The sequence below is a fragment of the Danio rerio genome, chromosome 10 (genome assembly GCF_049306965.1).
Source record: "Danio rerio strain Tuebingen ecotype United States chromosome 10, GRCz12tu, whole genome shotgun sequence".
Taxonomy (NCBI): domain Eukaryota; kingdom Metazoa; phylum Chordata; class Actinopteri; order Cypriniformes; family Danionidae; genus Danio; species Danio rerio.
In genome coordinates this window covers 14896084-14915869 of record NC_133185.1, presented here as the reverse complement: position 1 = coordinate 14915869, position 19786 = coordinate 14896084, and the positions used below count along the sequence as shown (strand labels likewise).

At 35.6% G+C, this 19786-nt stretch overlaps 1 protein-coding gene and 1 long non-coding RNA gene across 4 annotated transcripts in view; one reads left to right on the top strand and one right to left on the bottom strand.

The window, feature by feature from the left end:
• Window positions 1-19786, bottom strand: part of epha5 (EPH receptor A5) — a 214681-nt gene that overhangs the window by 15821 nt on the left and 179074 nt on the right. For both annotated transcript variants that reach the window (XM_001338028.9, XM_021479281.2), the window contains exon 14: window positions 2589-2738. In XM_001338028.9, coding sequence (XP_001338064.4) covers window positions 2589-2738 — 150 coding nt within the window. The remainder of the gene's footprint in view (window positions 1-2588; window positions 2739-19786) is intronic.
• LOC137496565 (uncharacterized) lies at window positions 13797-17333 on the top strand. 2 transcript variants are annotated; one of them, XR_012386172.1, is made up of 5 exons: window positions 13797-13852; window positions 15097-15202; window positions 15325-15391; window positions 16863-17047; window positions 17211-17333. It is a non-coding gene; the product is annotated as an uncharacterized lncRNA (long non-coding RNA). The 2 variants fall into 2 exon arrangements; XR_011017001.2 differs by having other exon boundaries at window positions 15325-15395.

Here is a 19786-nt window from a genome sequence, read left to right as displayed (position 1 = left end):
ACTACAGATGATGTAAGCTTTTGGTAAAAGCTACATTTAAAGAAACTCAATGCTGGAAGTCCATTACTGCAATGGATTTCTGTCTGCACATCAAATGCATTTCACACAGAAAAGACAAGAATAAAATCACTGCAGCTGAAACCTAAAGCTAAGATTTTAAGCCCAAACCCAGTGTACCCACGTGTAAATAAGAAGGAGACCTGTGACCCTGATTGTCCTCCAATACCAGCCCAAAATCTGCCAGTTTAGCCCCGCATCCAACTCTATTTATAGACATCAGCTTTCTATCGCTCTCATATCCCCCTCCAGAAAACAGCAGAACTCATGTGAGAAAACTGTTACTGTGGTGAAGTGTTAAAGACCGCAGGCTAAAATCACACCAGAAAGCACAAACAATCTCTTCATAAATGTAGACTATTTCATCAGTGTATCACAGACTGAAGTAAAAAGCAATAAAACAAATAAATAAAAGGTGCATAAAATCTATTTAATTTAAACATTTTAGATAATTTGAGCATAGTTGAAGTCAGAATATTAGCCCCCTATTTATTTTCCCCGATTCCTGTTTAACTGAAAGCAGATTTTTTTTTCAACACAGTTCTAAACATAATAGTTTTAATAACTCCTTTCTAATAAATGATTTGTTTTATCTTTGTTATGATGACAGTAAATACTATTTTACAAGATTTTTTTCAAGACACTTCTATACAGCTGTCACCGACTCGGTCACAGTCATTCCCCTCGCTGGCCAGCAGAGATCACCATCCCCGGACTATTAACCATTACGTCATCCACTTACACTGACAGCCTGCACACCTGAAGCCAGGCCCGGATTGGGTAATCGGGAGGATTGGGAGAATTCCTGGTGCGCCGGTCCATTTTTTGGCCGCGAGGGCCGGTGTCCCTAGCTCCAGAATCTGTTGCTCTCAGCAGTCACACTTTTTAAATTAATTTATTTATTTACTTGACCACAGTCTCCTTATTCATCATTTTACCGCAGCTCTGCTCGTTTTATATATAACCAGCCTGCAGGTTAATGATTATACTACTCAGATGTTATTCAACTGTGGTGGACCAGTGGTTAGCACGTTAGATTACGACGCCTCCGACCCGGGTTTGATCCTCGTCTGAGTATATATATATATATATATATTTTTTTTTTTTTTTTCATTTTTATTGTTAAGACATATAAAACTGTTAGGGTTGTTGAACATTTAAAGTTCTAAAGCAGCTGTTTTCTCAAAAAAATAAAAAATAAAAAAAGACGTGGTACTGTAATTAGAAACTGAATTGGAAATGACCTTTTTTTAATATAGTCTGTCGTGAACTGAGGTGGGCCGGTCTGAGGCTTGAAACTCCAGGGCTGAAAAAGAGTCCCACTCCGGCCCTGCCTGAAGCGCATCCACTTGATCACCCACGCTCACGCTTATGAGCAGCACACGAACACTCACTCATTGCGAAGTTTCTCTACACTGCCTGCTTTCCCGATGCTTACCTTGCCTTGTTCCTCGTCCTGCCAGCCGCCTGCCTTGTACCTCTGCCTGATTACCAACTTTGATCCAAGCCGCCTGCCTTGAACTCTAGCCTAAACACCGACCTTGATATTCGCCGCCCGCCTCAGACCCATGCCTGAACATTCATACTTTGGTTACCTGCCGCCAACCATTTAACGTAACACTATTGTGTTTGATGTGAGTTCGCACACGCATTACATCTGTGTGGTTGTCTTTATTAAACTGTGTTTAATAAATATACTGCAAATGGATCCCTCTGTGTCAGCCCCTTCGTTACAACAGCCTAACGTGACATTTTAAGGCTTAACTAGGATAATTAGGATAACTAGGGTAATTAACCATTTAAAATAGCCATATAGACTTTTAGGGTACAAATGTTTACCTTATGAAATAGCACAGACCCAGTAACAACTTTTGTACATCTATTTCTGAAAATGTATTGATTGAGAATTGAAATGCATTATTTGGCAGAAAGCATGTATAATTGGCAGATTTATTTATATTATTTAATAAAAAAAGGAAAAAAAAGTAAACCTGTTATTCATGAACAGCTAAAACATTTCTCAAGCAATTAAAAAAATAATATCATTAATTCATTCATACATTCATTTATTCATTCATGTATACATTCATTAATTTTCCTTCAGCTTAGTCCCTTTATTCATCAGGAGCTGCCACAGCAAAATAAACCACCACCTTATCCAGCATATGTTTTGTGCAGCGGATGCCCTTCCAGCTGCAACCCAGTGCTAGGAAACATCCATACACACATTCACACACACTCATAAGCTACACTCATATTTAGTTTATTCAATTAATGTTTGGTGCATGTGTTTAGACTGTGGGGGAAACCGGAACCCCCGGAGGAGACCAACATGGGGAGAACATGCAAACTCCACACAGAAATGCCTTGACACGAATCAGTGACCTTCACTCTGTGAGGCGACAGTGCTAACCACTGAGCCACCTTGCCAACCTCATTCATTCATATCATATATTCATTTATTTATACTACAAAGTCTTCATGTAGCACCAGTAAGAGCCCGTTTTGACAGACAGTGACAGCAGACTCACATCTTGATTGCTCATCTCCCAGTAGGGCCTTTCTCCATACGACATCACTTCCCACATGACGATGCCGTAGCTCCACACGTCACTGGCGGAGGTGAACTTCCTGTAGGCGATGGCCTCTGGAGCCGTCCATCTGATGGGAATCTTCCCTCCCTGCAGGACAAACCAAGACAAGATCACAAACTCAGCCTGTCAGAGCGTCTTAACACGTGATTATCACTAAGGAGAAACGCTGTCAGCCAGGGAGAAAGTGACAGGAAGCATTAGCTCTGTGGACGACGGCTGCATGCTAATCGCTAATTGACTGTCGTGGTGTTAGCTCTTGCACTCAGAGAGAGAGAGAGAGAGAGAGAGAGAGAGAGAGAGAGTAAAAGAGAGAGAGAGTAAGAGAGAGAGAGAGAGAGAGAATTTGAATTTAAAAGTGCCTTTTATTACAATAAGTCAACAATCATCATTTCAACATGTCAACAACTCACAAGGGATGCAGTAAAAAAATGTAAATACATTAATTATAAAAAGTAAAAACTAATTCTTCATCAACAATTGAACACAATGCCCCATTTCCACACCACCTCATCTCAAAAGCTAATATATCTTTTGTAGATTTATAAAAACAATAATCAATCAGAACCCGTGATTTCACCAAGTTTACAAACATTACCACCACATCTTCACCGGACAATCTTTCAACCTTATTTTTTCTGCTCATATAGATAGCTAATTTAGCTTGCCCCAAAACAAAATTTAGGAGTTGACATTTAAACCTCTTTCTTTTAACATATCTAAAACCAAAAATAAAAACTCTTTTAGAGAACATTTCATTGCAGGAATTAAAAACATTTTCCAAAAGTAAAAATAATGGTTTCAGTCTATCACATTCCATGAAAGCGTGAAAAATTGATTCTCTTTTTGAGCAAAAAGGACAATTAGCAATGGCATCATGATTAAGAATTGAAATAAAAGCATTGAATGCAATAGCACAATGTAGAAGTCTCCATTGTATATCTCCTGACCTTTTAGACAACGGTGGCTTATACAGTGACCTCCATTCAGGTTTAACATGCTCTTCTACACCCAACACTTCACGCCAAGGTGTGTCAATTTTATTGTTTAGTTCTTTTTTATTAAAAACTTTGACACAAACTTTATAAAAATCTTTGCCAGTAACCATAGATAAACCCAAGCACAATGTTTTTTTAGAGTCCAGAAAGTGTCCATTAAAATCCTCTAACTTGGGGAGCAATGTGAAAACCGGAAAAAAATCCTTCGATTCGGAATCATTCACTTTTCCACAACTGTCTATTAGCAGAGTTTTTTCTTCATCATTGATCAGTCCTCTCCAGTTCTGTAACATATGTTCAACAGTCCGTAAGGATCTAATTTTTAAAACATCAGCCACTTCTTGCGTTTTTCTGAAATCCACTCCAGCGATATGCAACAAACGTCCAAGCGTATAAATCTTTGAATTCTGCAACACTTCATTAAGTCCATGAAATGAAGAACTGTCCTTTGTAAGATCAAAACGAGCACCATTTATTAGAGGCTCCTCCAACAACCAGTGGAGAGTACATGTACTACTTCTTTGCAAATTAAACAAACTCCACACCTTAAAAAGATTCCTGTAAAATATTGGCAGTCTATTCACATTCAACTTGAGGGGGTCCATTAAAAACAAGGCTTTATCTAAATCCAGCCCTGCAACACTGTGTAAAATTGAGGAAGTTACTGCTCGCCATCCATACACTGAAGACCCATACAGAAATTTTTGTAAAAATTGTAATCGAAAAGCTGCTATTCTGCTTCTCAGCTGTATCAGACCCTGACCACCCTCTTCTTTGGTTAAATACAACACACTCTGTGGGACCCAATGCAAGTTATCCCAAAAAAAATTGACCAAAAGACTTTGGAGTTCTGTTAATAATTGTAAAGGAGGATCTAAACAAGCCATCCTATGCCAAAGACTGGAAGCTGCTAAATTATTCACTATTAAAACCCTTCCTTTGTACGACATTTTTGGTATTAACCATTTCCATTTATTAAGTCTACCCTTTATATTATCCACAACTCCTTCCCAGTTTTTCTGAGTAAAACTTTCATCCCCCAAAAACACTCCTAAATATTTAAAACCACTTGTTCCCCAACTCAAGCCATCAGGAAGGTTTGGCCTATCTTTTAACCAATTTCCAATTAAAATTGCTTCACTTTTATTCCAGTTTATTTTTGCTGATGATAAACTTTTAAAATCATCTAAGACTTCCATTAAAACTCGCACATCATTTTGTTTATCAATAAAAACCACTACATCATCAGCGTAGGCAGACAGTGTGACATTATTTTTACATCCAGGCAAGTTCAACCCAAAAACTTTTTCTCTTAGTTGTTGTAACAAGGGTTCAATGGCAAGTGAATACAACATTCCAGATAATGAGCAACCTTGTCTTATTCCCCTACATACCTTAAAAGGAGTGCATAAGCCACCGTTTATTTTCAGCACACTTTCAACATCACCATAAAGTACTTTCACTTTATCAATAAAATCCTGGCAAATACCAAAAGCTTCTAATGTTCTCCACAAAAAAGGGTGCTCAACCCGATCAAAAGCTTTTTCTTGATCTAACGATATAAGACCAATTTTTATATTAAACAACTTGGAGACATCAAAAATATCCCGCATAAGGGTAATGTTATCAAAAATTGACCTCCCGGGGACACAATAAGTTTGGTCTGGATGCACCACTAAATCTATTACTTTCGTTAACCTGTTAGCCAACACTTTTGATAACAATTTATAGTCAGCACATAAAAGTGAGACAGGGCGCCAATTTTTAATTTCTAAAAGGTCTCCTTTTTTGGGAATGAGTGTGATGACCGCTCTACGACTACTCAATGGAAGCCTTCCTGATGCTAGACCGTCATTAAGTACCTGCAAAAGATCATCACCCACCTCAGTCCAAAAAAATTTATAAAAATCAACTGGAAGACCGTCAATTCCTGGTACTTTGCCAGATTCCATATTTTGTAATGCTTTATACAACTCTTCCATTCTTAAAACACCAGATATCTCAGCATTTGCCTCCTCAGTCATCTGATTTAAACCTCTAAAAAAGGCACTCTCTGAGTCCCACTCTGCACCCAATTCATTCTTATACAAATTTTCATAAAAACTGTTTGCTCTTTTACGTATTTCTTCAGGTCTAATTAAAATTTCCCCCATCTCAGATCGTAATGCATGAATAGAACGTTTTTGTCCATTTTTCTTTTCAAGATTGAAAAAATATTTAGATGGTGCATCCATCTGTTCAATACTTAAAAAACGTGAACGAATTAAAGCCCCTTGTGTTTTCAACCCCAGTAGGTCTGCCAACTGAGTTTTTCTATTTGAAATTGTTTCTATACAATTAGGATTGTTTGTTGAATCAGCTAAAATCTGCAAATTGATTATCTCTGTCTCCAAGGCTTTCATGGAACTATTTAACTCTTTGGTGACATTACGAGTGTACTGTTGACACAGTTGTTTGATTTGGATCTTCCCAAAATCCCACCACTGATTTAAATCTTGAAAGGAATCTTTTGTTTTTCTAAAATCTTCCCAAAAAAACTTAAAAACTTCTTTAAAATCCTTATTACATAGTAGATTGGTGTTGAAGTGCCAATATGCACTGCGGGGCTTAACTTCATTTAAAAAAAAGGAACATAAAACCATATGGTGATCAGAGAAACTGACTGGAGAAATGATGCAGCTTTTAAAAATGCTCAAGTGATGTTTAAAACTATAAAATCGATCTAGTCTCGCAAGAGAGAGAAAATTATCACGAGCATGAGCCCATGTATACTGTCTCTGTCCTTCATGAAAATGCCTCCAAATATCACTTAGTTCATTCATATTAATACATTTAGTGAGACGTTCACGTGAAGGCATATGTGGTTCAATATGGTTCCTGTCTATATGACTTTCTGTACAGTTGAAGTCTCCTCCTAAAAACAAATATTCTTCAGTATTGCACTTTTGTAGCACAGTATTAAGTGTATCTAAAAACACTAATCTTTCTATTGCCGATGTTGGAGCATAAACGCATATAAAAATGAGAATGTATTTTTCAAAGATTGCTCTTATTTTCAAAAGTCTTCCTTTCACAATCTCCTCTGCTTGAAAAGATACTGGACAAAAATTTTTTGTAAATAAAATGCCCACTCCACCACTGATTGTGGTGTTATGACTAAAAACAGCATTTCCATCCCATTCTTGCATCCAATCAACTTCATTCTTAAAGTCACTGTGTGTTTCCTGAATAAAAATAACATCTATGTTTTTCTGTTTAATAACCCCAAACAATTCAGCTCTTTTTTTGTAATTTCGTGCACCATTCAGATTTAATGATGCTATACACACTTCAGCCATAGTCAAACATAAATAGAAAAGGAAACACAAACTATTGTGATTCATCTTCATAAAGTTATGCTTTTTCACTTCCATCATTCAGGTCTGCATTGAGTTTCCGCACTATTTTTTTCAATCGATACACTTCTTTGTTGGAGAAACAACCTTCAGCCATAAAACCTTTAACTTTATCCACAAACTGCTCAACATCTGGAAAGTATTCATTTACTAAGACTCCCCTCTTGTTCTTTGTTGACCTTAGAAATAGTTTAATATCATCTACTCCATAATTGCGACTAGAAAACTCACTCTGAGACAGTGTAAGACTTGAATCAGATAGCTCGCTGTCACTCTCTGACTCAAGTTCATCTTCCATATCTACTTTTTTCACTTGCCGAAAACCATGCACACTGTCTGACTTTTTCCTTTTTAATGGCACCTTAAATACTGTTTTCTCCACGTCTGTTTCATTTTGCATATCATCAACCTCCCGAACATCCCTCAAAACAACTTGCAGATTTTGTTTATCGCTTGACTCACCTTTGTCTTCCTCGTCATCAACTTCTTTTGCATTTTGTGCTTCCACCTCCACTGAAACCGATTCATTCTCCATAGGATCCACACTGTGATCGCCATCATGCCCGGTCGCTGCCACTACCGCGGGTTCCACCTCGGCGGCCTCATCGGCCAGTTGTTCGTCACCATTAGCTGCGTCGCTCACATTAGCGGGGCGATTGCTTTCTTCTTGTTTGTTGGGGCAAATACGGACCAAATGACCGAAATTTCCGCAGCCAAAACACTTAATCTTGTCGGTGGTAATAAACACCACATAGTCAAAGTCATCCACTCGGAAATTAAGCGCGAGGTCTAGATCAGCGTCATTGTTTACGATCATGTAAACAGAGCGCCTGAATGAAACAACGTGTTTCAGTAAAGGGGAAGCACCACCAATTGGAATTTTTTTAATCGAGGAGACCAGTTTACCGTAGCGAGACAATGCTTGTGTTAAAACTTCATCACTAATAAATGGTGGGACGTTCGAGAGAGTGACTCGTTTTGACGGTAATGAAAGAGGCATAACCGGAGTAAGGACTCCTTCCAGTATGATTCCTCTTTGAACCACTTCGTTTGCATTCTCTACTGTGCTTAAAAAGATTACTATTGCACTATTCATTTTAGATGCAGACAAAATATTCTCATGTCCCACAATTTCACCCACAGCTAAACAACAGCTCTCCACGCTCACTGCAGACGCCACTTTCACACCGTGACGACGCGTGAGCGAGCTCAATCCCCGCGCACCTGTACCTGCCCCAGCCATCTCCCCAAAAACGCACAAAAACCCCTACAACCCAAAATCCCCTCCCCCCGAAAAAAACAAGAAAACAAAAAAAACAAAGCCAATAAGAAAAGGAAAAAAACTACACCATATAACAAAGAATATAGAAAAGGAATGGAAAAAAGTTTGAAAAGCAAGGCACTCAAGCACCCAAGTCACACACGCTCACTCACAACGCACTCACTCCCAGCATGCTCTACGAGAGAGAGAGAGAGAGAGAGAGAGAGAGAGAGAGAGAGAGAGAGAGAGAGAGAGAGAGAGAGAGAGAGAGAGAGAGAGAGAGAGAGAGAGAGAGGTTTAAAACAGCTTTATTATATACAGTTTTTCTTTTTCTTTTTAACAAAACATTCTCAATCCATTAAATGTTCATTCACATCATATTCCATTCATCTTTGAGTCGATTAAAAAACCAAAATTAAAGAAAAAAACGAAACCCAACTACCTTATTATTGTTTTTATAAATTAAGTACAAGCTGTTCTTCATAAACACTACATAAAATGCTTCCTAGACACCACTTTTCTTCAAATGTTATTAGATCTCTTACCAATTCATAGAAAGTAAATTCAATTTTCAATCTATTTGAAATTAAACCTTTTAACATAATCACTGGATCTATTCCACCAGCACCTGATATTTTGTTTTTTCTAGTTTTCCAAATAGACAATTTTGCTGTGCCAATAACATAATTTAAAAGAGTGAAAAGGATCTTTTTAGACATTCTATATTTTACTCCCCCTATAAAAATACATTCAGAAAAGGTCTCACCAAAACCTCTAAACCACTCTTTTAAAACATTAAAAAGGTCTTCCAATCGTGTACAACTTAAAAACAAATGTTCTACATTCTCTTCCTTACCACAAAAAGCACACTCCCTCCTAACTATTGGATTAAGATGAGACACATGACTGTTGGTAGCTATCGCCCCATGAACAAGTCTCCACTGCAAGTCCCCGATTCTTTTCTCAAGAGGAGATTTATATAGGGACCTCCACTGATCTCTTAAGGGGAAATTAGGTCCAAACTTTTTAGTCCATTTCAATAATTGTCCTTTTAGTATATCATTGTGAACATTCTTAACGCATAAGATGTATAAAACCTCTTTAGACATTCCGTCAACCGTCCATGTTTTAGAAATTCTAGTCTCTTCCTCGAACCCACCAAATTCACAACTTGAAGATACCACCAGAGGGAGAATTTTAACTTCTTCACTCGAGTCTTCTTCTTGTAAAATCGCTCTATACTGTCCAGGCAAAAAGGAGTGTATTTCTTCCAAGAATCGTGCAGCTAAACGATGGGATCTCAGTCCTGTAAAAACCATTATGTCCTCTATCGACTTCCATCCATCCTCCGTGACCAGATGTTTTAACTTTGTACAGTTCCTTTTAATCATATTGTTCTGTACACTCCTCGAAGATATCAATGTACCATGAACCACTGGATTATGAAAAAGGGGTTCCTCCAACACCCAATATTTAGGGATGTCAAATATTCTTTGAATCTTGAAGGTTTTATTCCATGCTTGTAGCACTGATTTATAAAACGATGTAATCCCTGTTAAATCCATCTCATCAGTTTGTATCCAAAAAAGATGTAGATCATAATTCAGCCCCTTTACTGTTCTCAAGATTGCACAGGCAGTATGAGTCCATGACAACTTGCTTTTACACAAAAGTTTTTGGGCTGAAATCAGTCTGAAAGCTTGAATTTTACTTTTGATGTCTATTAATCCTTGCCCTCCTTCACAATTTGGCAAATACAGTTGTGCAGCACGAATCCAATGTTGACCAGTCCAGAAAAAATCTACTAGTTTCTTTTGTATAGACACCACCAACTCCTGTGGTGGTTCAAGCACCATCATCCTATGCCATAGTGTAGATGCTACCAGATTATTTATTACCAAAACTCTCCCTTTATAAGACATTTGTGGTAATAGCCATTTCCATCTAGACAATCGGGCCACCACTTTCTCCAGCAGTCCCTCCCAATTTTTTTCCATGAAATTTGAAGAACCTAAAAACACACCTAAAATTTTAAGACCTTCCTTTCCCCATTTTAATCCTCCTGGTAGATCTGGAAGTCTTTTATTCATCCATCGACCTACTGCATATGCTTCACTTTTATTCCAATTTACTTTTGCAGTAGAAGCCTTTTCATACAACTCTATATTTTTTTTAAGATTATTAACATCATCTTCTCCATGTATAAAAACTGTTATATCATCAGCATAAGCAGATAACACTATCTTATCACAATTTATATAATTAGGTATTGAAAAACCATTAAGATTTTTCCTTATTCTTCTTAAAAGTGGTTCAATAACAATACTGTATAACTGGCCAGAGAGTGGACATCCTTGCCTGATTCCCCTTCTCACAGGAATTGAGGCACTCAACCCTCCTCCCACTTTCACTAACGTAGAAACATCATGATATAACAGTTTTATCCAAGAAATGAACTTTTCACCAAAACCAAAACAACTTAAAACACTAAAAAGGTAACTATGGTCAACCCGATCAAAAGCTTTTTCTTGATCTAATGCTAAAATCCCCATATTAATATTTTTTTTAATACTCAAATCAATCACATCTCTCAAAAGAAAAAGATTGTCCATAATAGATCTTTCAGGTACACAATATGTCTGATCACCATGAATAATTGTCTCCAAATAACATTTTAACCTATTTGCTAAACACTTTGCCAAAATTTTATAATCAGTGCACAACAGTGAAACAGGTCTCCAGTTCTTTAAGAAAGCCAAATCTCCTTTTTTTGGTAAAAGAGACAAAACTGCTCTTCGGCAGCTACTTGGAAGAAGTCCATTTTCAAAACACTCTTTTGCCACTTCATAAAAATCTTGTCCCAAAATGTTCCAAAAGTGATGATAAAATTCTGTAGTTATTCCATCAATTCCGGGCGAACGTCCTAATGAAAGTTGCTGTAACGCATCTGTAAGCTCTTGCAAACTGATATCACTATCCAAGTTCTCTCTTTGTTTAGTTTGCAACTTAGGAAGATCTTTAAAAAGATCCATCATACATTCTTCATCACACTGCTCAGCACTAAATAGTTCAGAATAAAAATCAACTGCAATTTTTTTCATTTCATTTGGATTGTCCGTAATTTTTCCATTTGGATAACTTAAATGAAGCATAGGATTATGTTGAACTACCTTTCTTTCTAGTTTAAAAAAATAGGAACTAGGCGCATCCATATCCTTAACCGTGCAAAAACGTGATCTTATTAAAGCATTTTTGACTTGTTCTTGTAAAAATTGTTTCAACTCTAGCTTCTTCTTATGGATTTTTTCACTTTTATCAGTTCCTTCTTCATTGTCTAACATCATTTTTTCTATTTCACCAATTTCACATTGCAATTTTTTTACCGCATCTCTAACTTTAAAAGAAATTTGAGATTCATAACTCTGACAAAATACTTTTATATGCGCCTTTCCAACTTCCCACCACTGGCATTTAGTTTCATAATTATTTTTCTCTAATCTCCATTTTTCCCAAAGATGTTCAAAACTCTCACAGAATAACTTATTATATAATAATTTTTTATTAAAATGCCAATAATATTGTGTTCTAGCTGTTATTTTCTTATTTATATCTATAGTTACCATATGGTGGTCTGAGAAACTACTAGGGACAATAGCAGCATTTACCACTCTACTATTAAAAGACTTACATATATAAAATCTATCTAATCTGGCCCCCTTAATTTGAGTATTATTTACTTTAACCCATGTATATTGCTTTATACCTTTATTTCTGATTCTCCAAACGTCAATTAAATTGTGCTCTTTTATCACTTTAGAAAGTACATAACCTGACTGAAAATGAGGTTCTTCACCGTTTCTATCAACTTTAAAATCTTCAGTACAGTTCCAATCGCCAGCCATAATTATACAAACATTATTATCATATTTTGAAATTTGACTCTTTATATTTAAGAATAATTCAATTCTTTCAGAACCAACATTTGGTGAATAAACATTAATGAATAAAAATTCCATTCCTTCAACTTGTGCGTGAACAAATAATACCCTTCCAGCTACCACTTCTTCAGTTTTAAAAATGTCAACATTCAAAAATTTTGAAAAAAGAACCCCAACACCAGCACTTAAATTTGAACCATGACTGAGTACGTACTTCCCTTCCCACCACAAACCCCAATCTATCTCATTTGCCTTATCAGAATGGATTTCTTGTAACATAATAATATCAATTTTATTTATTTTTAAAAATTCTGATAATATAGCCCTTTTAGTCTGATCTCTCGCTCCATTTATATTAAAAGAACCTATTTTCATAAGCCCCATAATAATAGAAGAGAAAGAGACAAGGATCAGAAAAAAATAGGAAAGAAAGAACACCCAGTGTTTCAGACTCATTTACCTATTTTCTTGAAAACGAGCTTTTACGCTTCCTTATTCTTGTCAAATATTTCCCCAGTCTAAATCTCTTTTTATCACTTAATTCATCCAATCCAACAGTACGCCGTAGTCTAAGAACCGTTTTCACAAATTTATCAGTATCTGGGAAAAAATCTTCAACTTCAACTGTTCTTCCGAAAGTATCATCCAAAAATTCATTTATCTCTTGTAGAGAATAAAAATTACTGTCTTCCATTTGAGAACCCATTTCGGAAAAATCTGAAGTCTGAGAGAAAGTGTCGTCATCATCCATCATATCCTGTTTATGTTCATCTTCTAATAGGCCTTCTACAGGTCCTTCCATTTTCTCATTAAGCTTCACTAAACCACTAGCACTCGCAGTCACAGTTTCAGAACTCAAATCATTTTCATCTACAACCTCTTGTACCACTGTTGCCTGATTTTCATTATTCATTACATTTCTCTGAATCACATTCCCTTCATTCTGCTGTTTCCCAACAACGTCATTCTCAATTGTCGTTTCCGTTTCTGTTTCCCAGATAGCAGGCAGTAATCGGCCCGAGCTCGGCTGCCCTCCGGCGCCTCCGACTCCGACTCGGCATCGGCGAGTGTTATCCGGGCCGAGTGCGGCCCGCAGCTCGCTCGCGCACATGCGGTTGTGATGCGGCTGTAAAGCACTGGCCCGATTCCGGTCAACCATATGGCAACCGATTAAGGCTGATGGCAACCGATTAAGTTCTTATTTTATCTAGTAATCTGTTAGCTCCACGTTTAATGATAATTTGAGAAAATATTCATGGTACGATAGCAAAAAAAAAAAAAAAAAAAAGAATATTTAGTGTGGATGGTCGCAATGTTTAGACGCAAACAAAACAATATTATTTATAAATAGATTATACATGTCATCTAGAGAAAAACTATGTAAAATTCGCTTAATTTTGAGATAGCACGCTCCTGTGCTGACTGTTTTTGTTTTAAAGCAGAAGTTGGTTTCATAATAAACACATGCGTGACTAAACTCATGATCCACACTCCAATCCAGACGGTGGCGGTAATGCTCCAAAAAGCTGTTTGTCAACCACCATGGCACGAAGATCACAAGAAGAAAAAGTTTGGTTTTTTTAAAGACTTCACGTGGATCCCGGTCAGAAAGGTAAGCTTTTTACTGCTTGTGTACTGTATAATTAGCGAATTTAGAGCTTAAAACATTTCCACGGTGTTTGGTTGTAACAGCGTTTAGTAATTTAAAACAGTTTGATACGAAATGTAACTTGCTTTAAGAAACACGACTGGAGCTAATGTATGCTAACGCTAACAGTTACAAACAGCCTGAAAGTTCATTTTCCTTTAACACAATGTTAGATTGTAACGTGTGTAGTAACTGAAAACTATTTTAATTATTTTAAAGAAACATGAAACGAATTTGTGTGTATGCTAACTTTGTGTTAAAGAAAGTTTCTGTAGACGAATCCATTAACTAACTTGGCAAAACGTGTTTTTTTCCTGATTTAACATTATAAAGTACCGTGGATGTTGAAAAAAATCATTGTACAGGCGTTTACTTATCCAACAGTATTAATTCTGTGATTGTGTAAATAAAAACTAATCGTTTTGGATTAATAAAATATTATTGTTTATCTTGTTTATGCAGTTAGTCACGAAAAGTGATCGAAACTCGACGATTTACTATTCTCTTTAAATTATCCAAGAGAAATATATTACTATGCACTTTAATTCATATGTGTTAGCCTATGTGAATCAATTATATCTTTTGTTCAAGCTGTAATGGTCAGTTAATGTAAAACTGAACGTCTTAAAGCAGATTTTGATGTTTTTTTTGTTTGTTTTTTATGTTATTGACAGTGATAAATTCTGATTTAAATGAATGGGTAACAATATTTGTTGGTTAAGTCTCATTGTTCTTGTTTAACAAAGGTTAGTGAGATCATTTTGCAGTACATCACGACCAAAGAAGTCAATGGCACACTCTTTTGAACGTGAATAGGCATGTTATAGTAGTGTGCTAAAAGTCCATTATAAGCTGTAAACTGCTGATACATTTTCAACATAGATTGAGCTTTTCAGACATTACATTACTAATTGCTTCACAAACAGCTGAAATGGTTTATTGTTATTGGCTATCATCATCAAAATTTTTCACAATGGTAGGTTAATCTTCATGGGTACAGAATTATGCATGTGCTTGACCATCTTACAAATCTATGTCTCAGATTCATAAGGCTGTCACTCTGCATAAATCTCCGAATAAATCTTGTGCAACCTTCTGTGTACTGATTATTTACACTATAGGTATTATATGCATTAATTAACTTTGATAGTATTTCAGGATTTTAACTTTTCTTTACTGGAGGTTAACAATGTGATGTTTTATTATAGATGCATATGAGGAAGCTCGACTAAAACATCCACATGCAACTGTGATTTCTGACTGGTAGACAGATGAGGACGATGATTGCCTGTCATACATCTCAAGACAGAACAGGTTTGTTTGCAATTATTTTAAACACATACTGTCAACATTGTCATTGATCTATTACAACCTGTAAGTTTTAACCTGGCACTATACTAAAGTGATGTTTTGTTTTGTACATGTATCTGATCAAGGGACAGTATAGACGCATCTATACCGTGATGAAGAAAAATTACTTGGAACAAAGAGGCTGGATAAAAGGCAGGTATGAAGATTTCAGAAATCAATGCAGCACCACAAGTACCATCACCATCAATGACTATGGCAGAAATCTTAAGACCACCATGAAGATGCACAGATACTGTACATTCCAGTACACCAGGCGTGTCCAAACTACGGCCCGCGGGCCATCTGCAGCCCGCGAGGCTTTTTATAAATATCAATAGAATCTGGCCCGCTATACAAAAATGAACGTAATTCAATAAATAACCACCGGGTGTCGCTATTACATGCATTCAATTAAGCAGCAGTTCTTGTTATGATCTATCTATCTATCTATATCTATCTATCTGTCTATCTGTCTGTCTGTCTGTCTGTCTGTCTGTCTACACACAGTTGAAGTCTGAATTATTAGCCCCTCATTGATGTATTTCTTCTTTTTTAAATATTTCCCAAATGATGTTGGAGAAAGACTTATGTTTTATTTCGGCTAGAATAAAAAGCGGTTTAAATTTTTTTATGAACCATTTTAAGGTAAAAATTATTAGCCCCTTAAGTCTTCAGAACAAACCATTGTTATAAAATAACTTGCCTAATTACCTTAACTTGACTAGTTAACTTGATTAACCTAGTTAAGCCTTTAAATGTCACTTTAAGCTGTATAGAAGTGTCTTAAAAATATCTAGTCAAATATTATTTACTGTCATCATGGCAAAGATAAAATAAATCAGTTATTAGAAATGAGTTACTAAAACTAATATGTTTAGAAATGTGTGGAAAAAAATGTTTAACTCTCCGTTAAACAGAAATTGGGGAAAAAATAAACGGTGGCTAATAATTTAGGGGGGCTAACAATTCTGACTTCAACTGCATTTATGTATATATATATATATATATATATATATATATATATATATATATATATATATATGTGTGTATATATATATATATATATATATATATATATATATATATATATATATATATATATGTGTGTATATATATATATATATATATATATATATATATATATATATATATATGTGTGTATATATATATATATATGTGTGTATATATATATATATATATATATATGTATATATATATATATATATATGTATATGTATATGTATATGTGTGTGTGTGTGTGTGTGTGTGTGTGTGTGTGTGTGTGTGTGTGTGTCTGTGTGATGTATGTAAAATTTGGCCCGCGACGTTTGTTTTTTTGCATCTGGCCCTCGGCCCAAAATGTTTGGACACTCCTGCAGTACACCTATGAACATTTACAGTCTTTGTTCTAGTGCAGTTTGAGATAAAGACATAACTTATTGCATCTCGTGATGTCTTTGTAAGAATTGAAGACATCACTAAATTTGTTAAGGTTTAATGCAGCTAGAAAGTAAAGATCAACTAGAGAATATCAGCAGTGTCTAACCCACTGTTGTATTTACAGAAGTTGTATGAGAATAAGCTACAGGTTGATTTATACTAATCTGTTATTTTTCTTTTTTAGCACGACTGACTGAAGTTTTAAAATCATGCAACGTCATAAAGCAGCAGCTGGGCCTGATTCTCACAAAACCAAAACAGACGTGATGAAATTCCAGATGTAAACACATTTGACCTTCCTTTGGTCAATTTGATTTGGAAAAGCTTGAAAATCAACTAAAGGAGCAGCCCGAACAAATGAAGAAACTGGTAAGTTCAAGCTCTTGCTAATTTCAAAGTGTTTTAAGTTTATTTGTTTTTTTTTTATTGTTTTTTTTGCTTCGTAGGTAGCCTACTTTTTTCCTAATTTTTTCATTTTTTTTTACATTAGTACTTGTTCACTACTAATTATCTGTTTATCTTTTAATCACAGATGGAGTGAGGACAAATGTCCATACCACGCCACTGATAAAGAAGTGAAAAAATGCATTACAAGGTAGCTACAACTTGCCCGTGACAGGGATGGAGGAAGAAAAAAGAGAAAGCTAATGTGTCAAATGTCTACATCACTATTTTGTTTTATTTTTTAAACAACATTTTAAGTGTATTAGGATGTTCCCTGATACTTGAACAATTTGTTTCTTTCATTTGCATTTATATATATATATATATATATATATATATATATATGTATATGTGTATATATATATATATATATATATATATATATATATATATATATATATATATATATATATATATATATATATATATATGTGTATATATATATATATATATATATATATATATATGTATATGTATATATATGTGTGTGTGTGTGTGTGTGTGTGTATATATGTATGGTATGTAGGTATGTATGTGTGTGTGTGCGCCAAATTCTGAAGAAACATCTTGATACATTTTTAATAAACGTAATACAAATAAAATTATAAATATAAAATTGCACAAGACGTGTATATATATATGAAATGTATAATTATCTCACTCATGTCTTGCTGTTTGTGCAATTGATTTTGTTCAAGTTTATTTAAAAATAAGTTTGACTTTATACTTCTGCAATTATTTTTATATATATATATTTGTTTGTTTGTTTATTATTATTTTAATGTTTTATTAAAAATGTTTCAAGATGTTTCTTCAGAATTCTGCAGTACTTTTTACAAGTTTGACTTGGATATTTTACGGATTGTCATTGGTATTTTTAAGATGTTTCTTGCTATATCTTAAATTGGTTTCTATATTTAGGTTTATATAAAATTTAGCTGTTTGTACAAATTTTTAATTCAAGTCTATTGGGAAAACAGGGTTGTTTTAAAAACATCTGTGTTTGTGTGTAATTTTTAGATTTTTTGTTTAAATCTTTCTGTGTCTTTAATGTGTTGTTTTATTGTTGTTTTTATATTGATATTCTTGTGCACTACAAAATTATTTATAAAATTTTAGTACTATTTTTTTCTTGCAATTAATAAACGTTTAACATTTATTTATTTTGTCATTTGTCTGATTATTTTCGTTCAGAATATGTATGCAGTTTGCACTTTATTCAAAGGTTAAACACAGTGCTTACACTTTGTGTTTACATTATAGCCTGTGTTTGCTGTTGTATAAATTCAAATGGTTGTAATACCATATATTAAGTACCAATGTAATACCAAAAGGTTTTATAAGGTGTATAAATACGGAGTCGCGCCAGCTCCGGGCCGCAGCGCACATTACCCTCGCGCCGATTCCGGCGCGGATGCGCAGCGTCGGCTCGCTTACGGCCGCCGCATCTGGCCCGCTTGATTCGGGCCGGAATCGGGCAGTGAGTCCACAGGCATCCGGCCCGAGTCCGGCAGCCGGAGTTGGGCCGAGGGGTAAGTCTTCGGCAGGCGACAATCTAGCCGGAACTGGCCCGAGTGTATTTTGCTATCTGAATTGTTTCACTTGATTCTTCTCTCCCTCCAACTCATTTACATCACCATTGTCATCATTTGTATTTCCTTGCACTTTATGGGGACAAAAATACTGTCTATGACCAAAATCTCCGCATTCATAACACTTCAATCCAGCAGTAGAAGCATAAATCATAAACGACTTACCTTCATTCATTACCCGAAAAGATATGTCCAACGTTGGTTCATTTAGAAACATGAAGACTTGTCGTCGAAACGACATCACATGCTTCAGCTCTGGACTTTTACATCCTAGCGATATAACTTTAATCGGACTCGCTATTTTTCCGAACCTAACGAGCTCTCGCTCAATGGCTTCATCGGGGATGAACGGAGGCACATTCGAGATAATTACCTTAGACGTTAACGCAACTAGTGGTAGTACGGGACAAAAACTCCCACTAATTGTTACACCACTCTCAATAAGCTGCGAGACAAAAAGTTCTTCCTTAAGAAAAACAACAACTGCTTTGTTCATCCTAGACGCCGAAACTATATTTTCACAGCCGATTTGTTCTCCCACAGCTATTAGCACGTCTTCCACCTTAACTCCTTGCTCTGTCATACACTTGACACCATGGCGAAGTGAAAGAGATGGCGTTCGCTCATCCACGAGCGACGCCATTCTCTCACTCACCAAATAACTTGAATCAATAAATCCAAAAAATAAGACGCTTACATCAAAGAAAGAAAAAAAGATACAGATAAGAAAATAAAGAAAAAAAGATAGTTTTTTTAGTAGATAGTAGAAATCACTCTTCCCCACCAAACCTTCACCACTCTCCTACATCTCGCGAGAGAGAGAGAGAGAGAGAGAGAGAAAGGTGACGTCTTTATTTAGGTTGTTGACAGTTCACACACATCCACACAAACATGAAAAGCTGAATTCTGTGTTACTTCAACACACCAAAACAAGAAAGAGAGATGACAGGGGAGAGAGAGAAAAAATGGTATGCTAATTATGTCAGCCATCAGCAAACCTTTAATTATCCTCCTCTAGGAAAATGGCTTATATGGCATATTTAGGCTAAATAAGGATTAATTTTTACTAAAG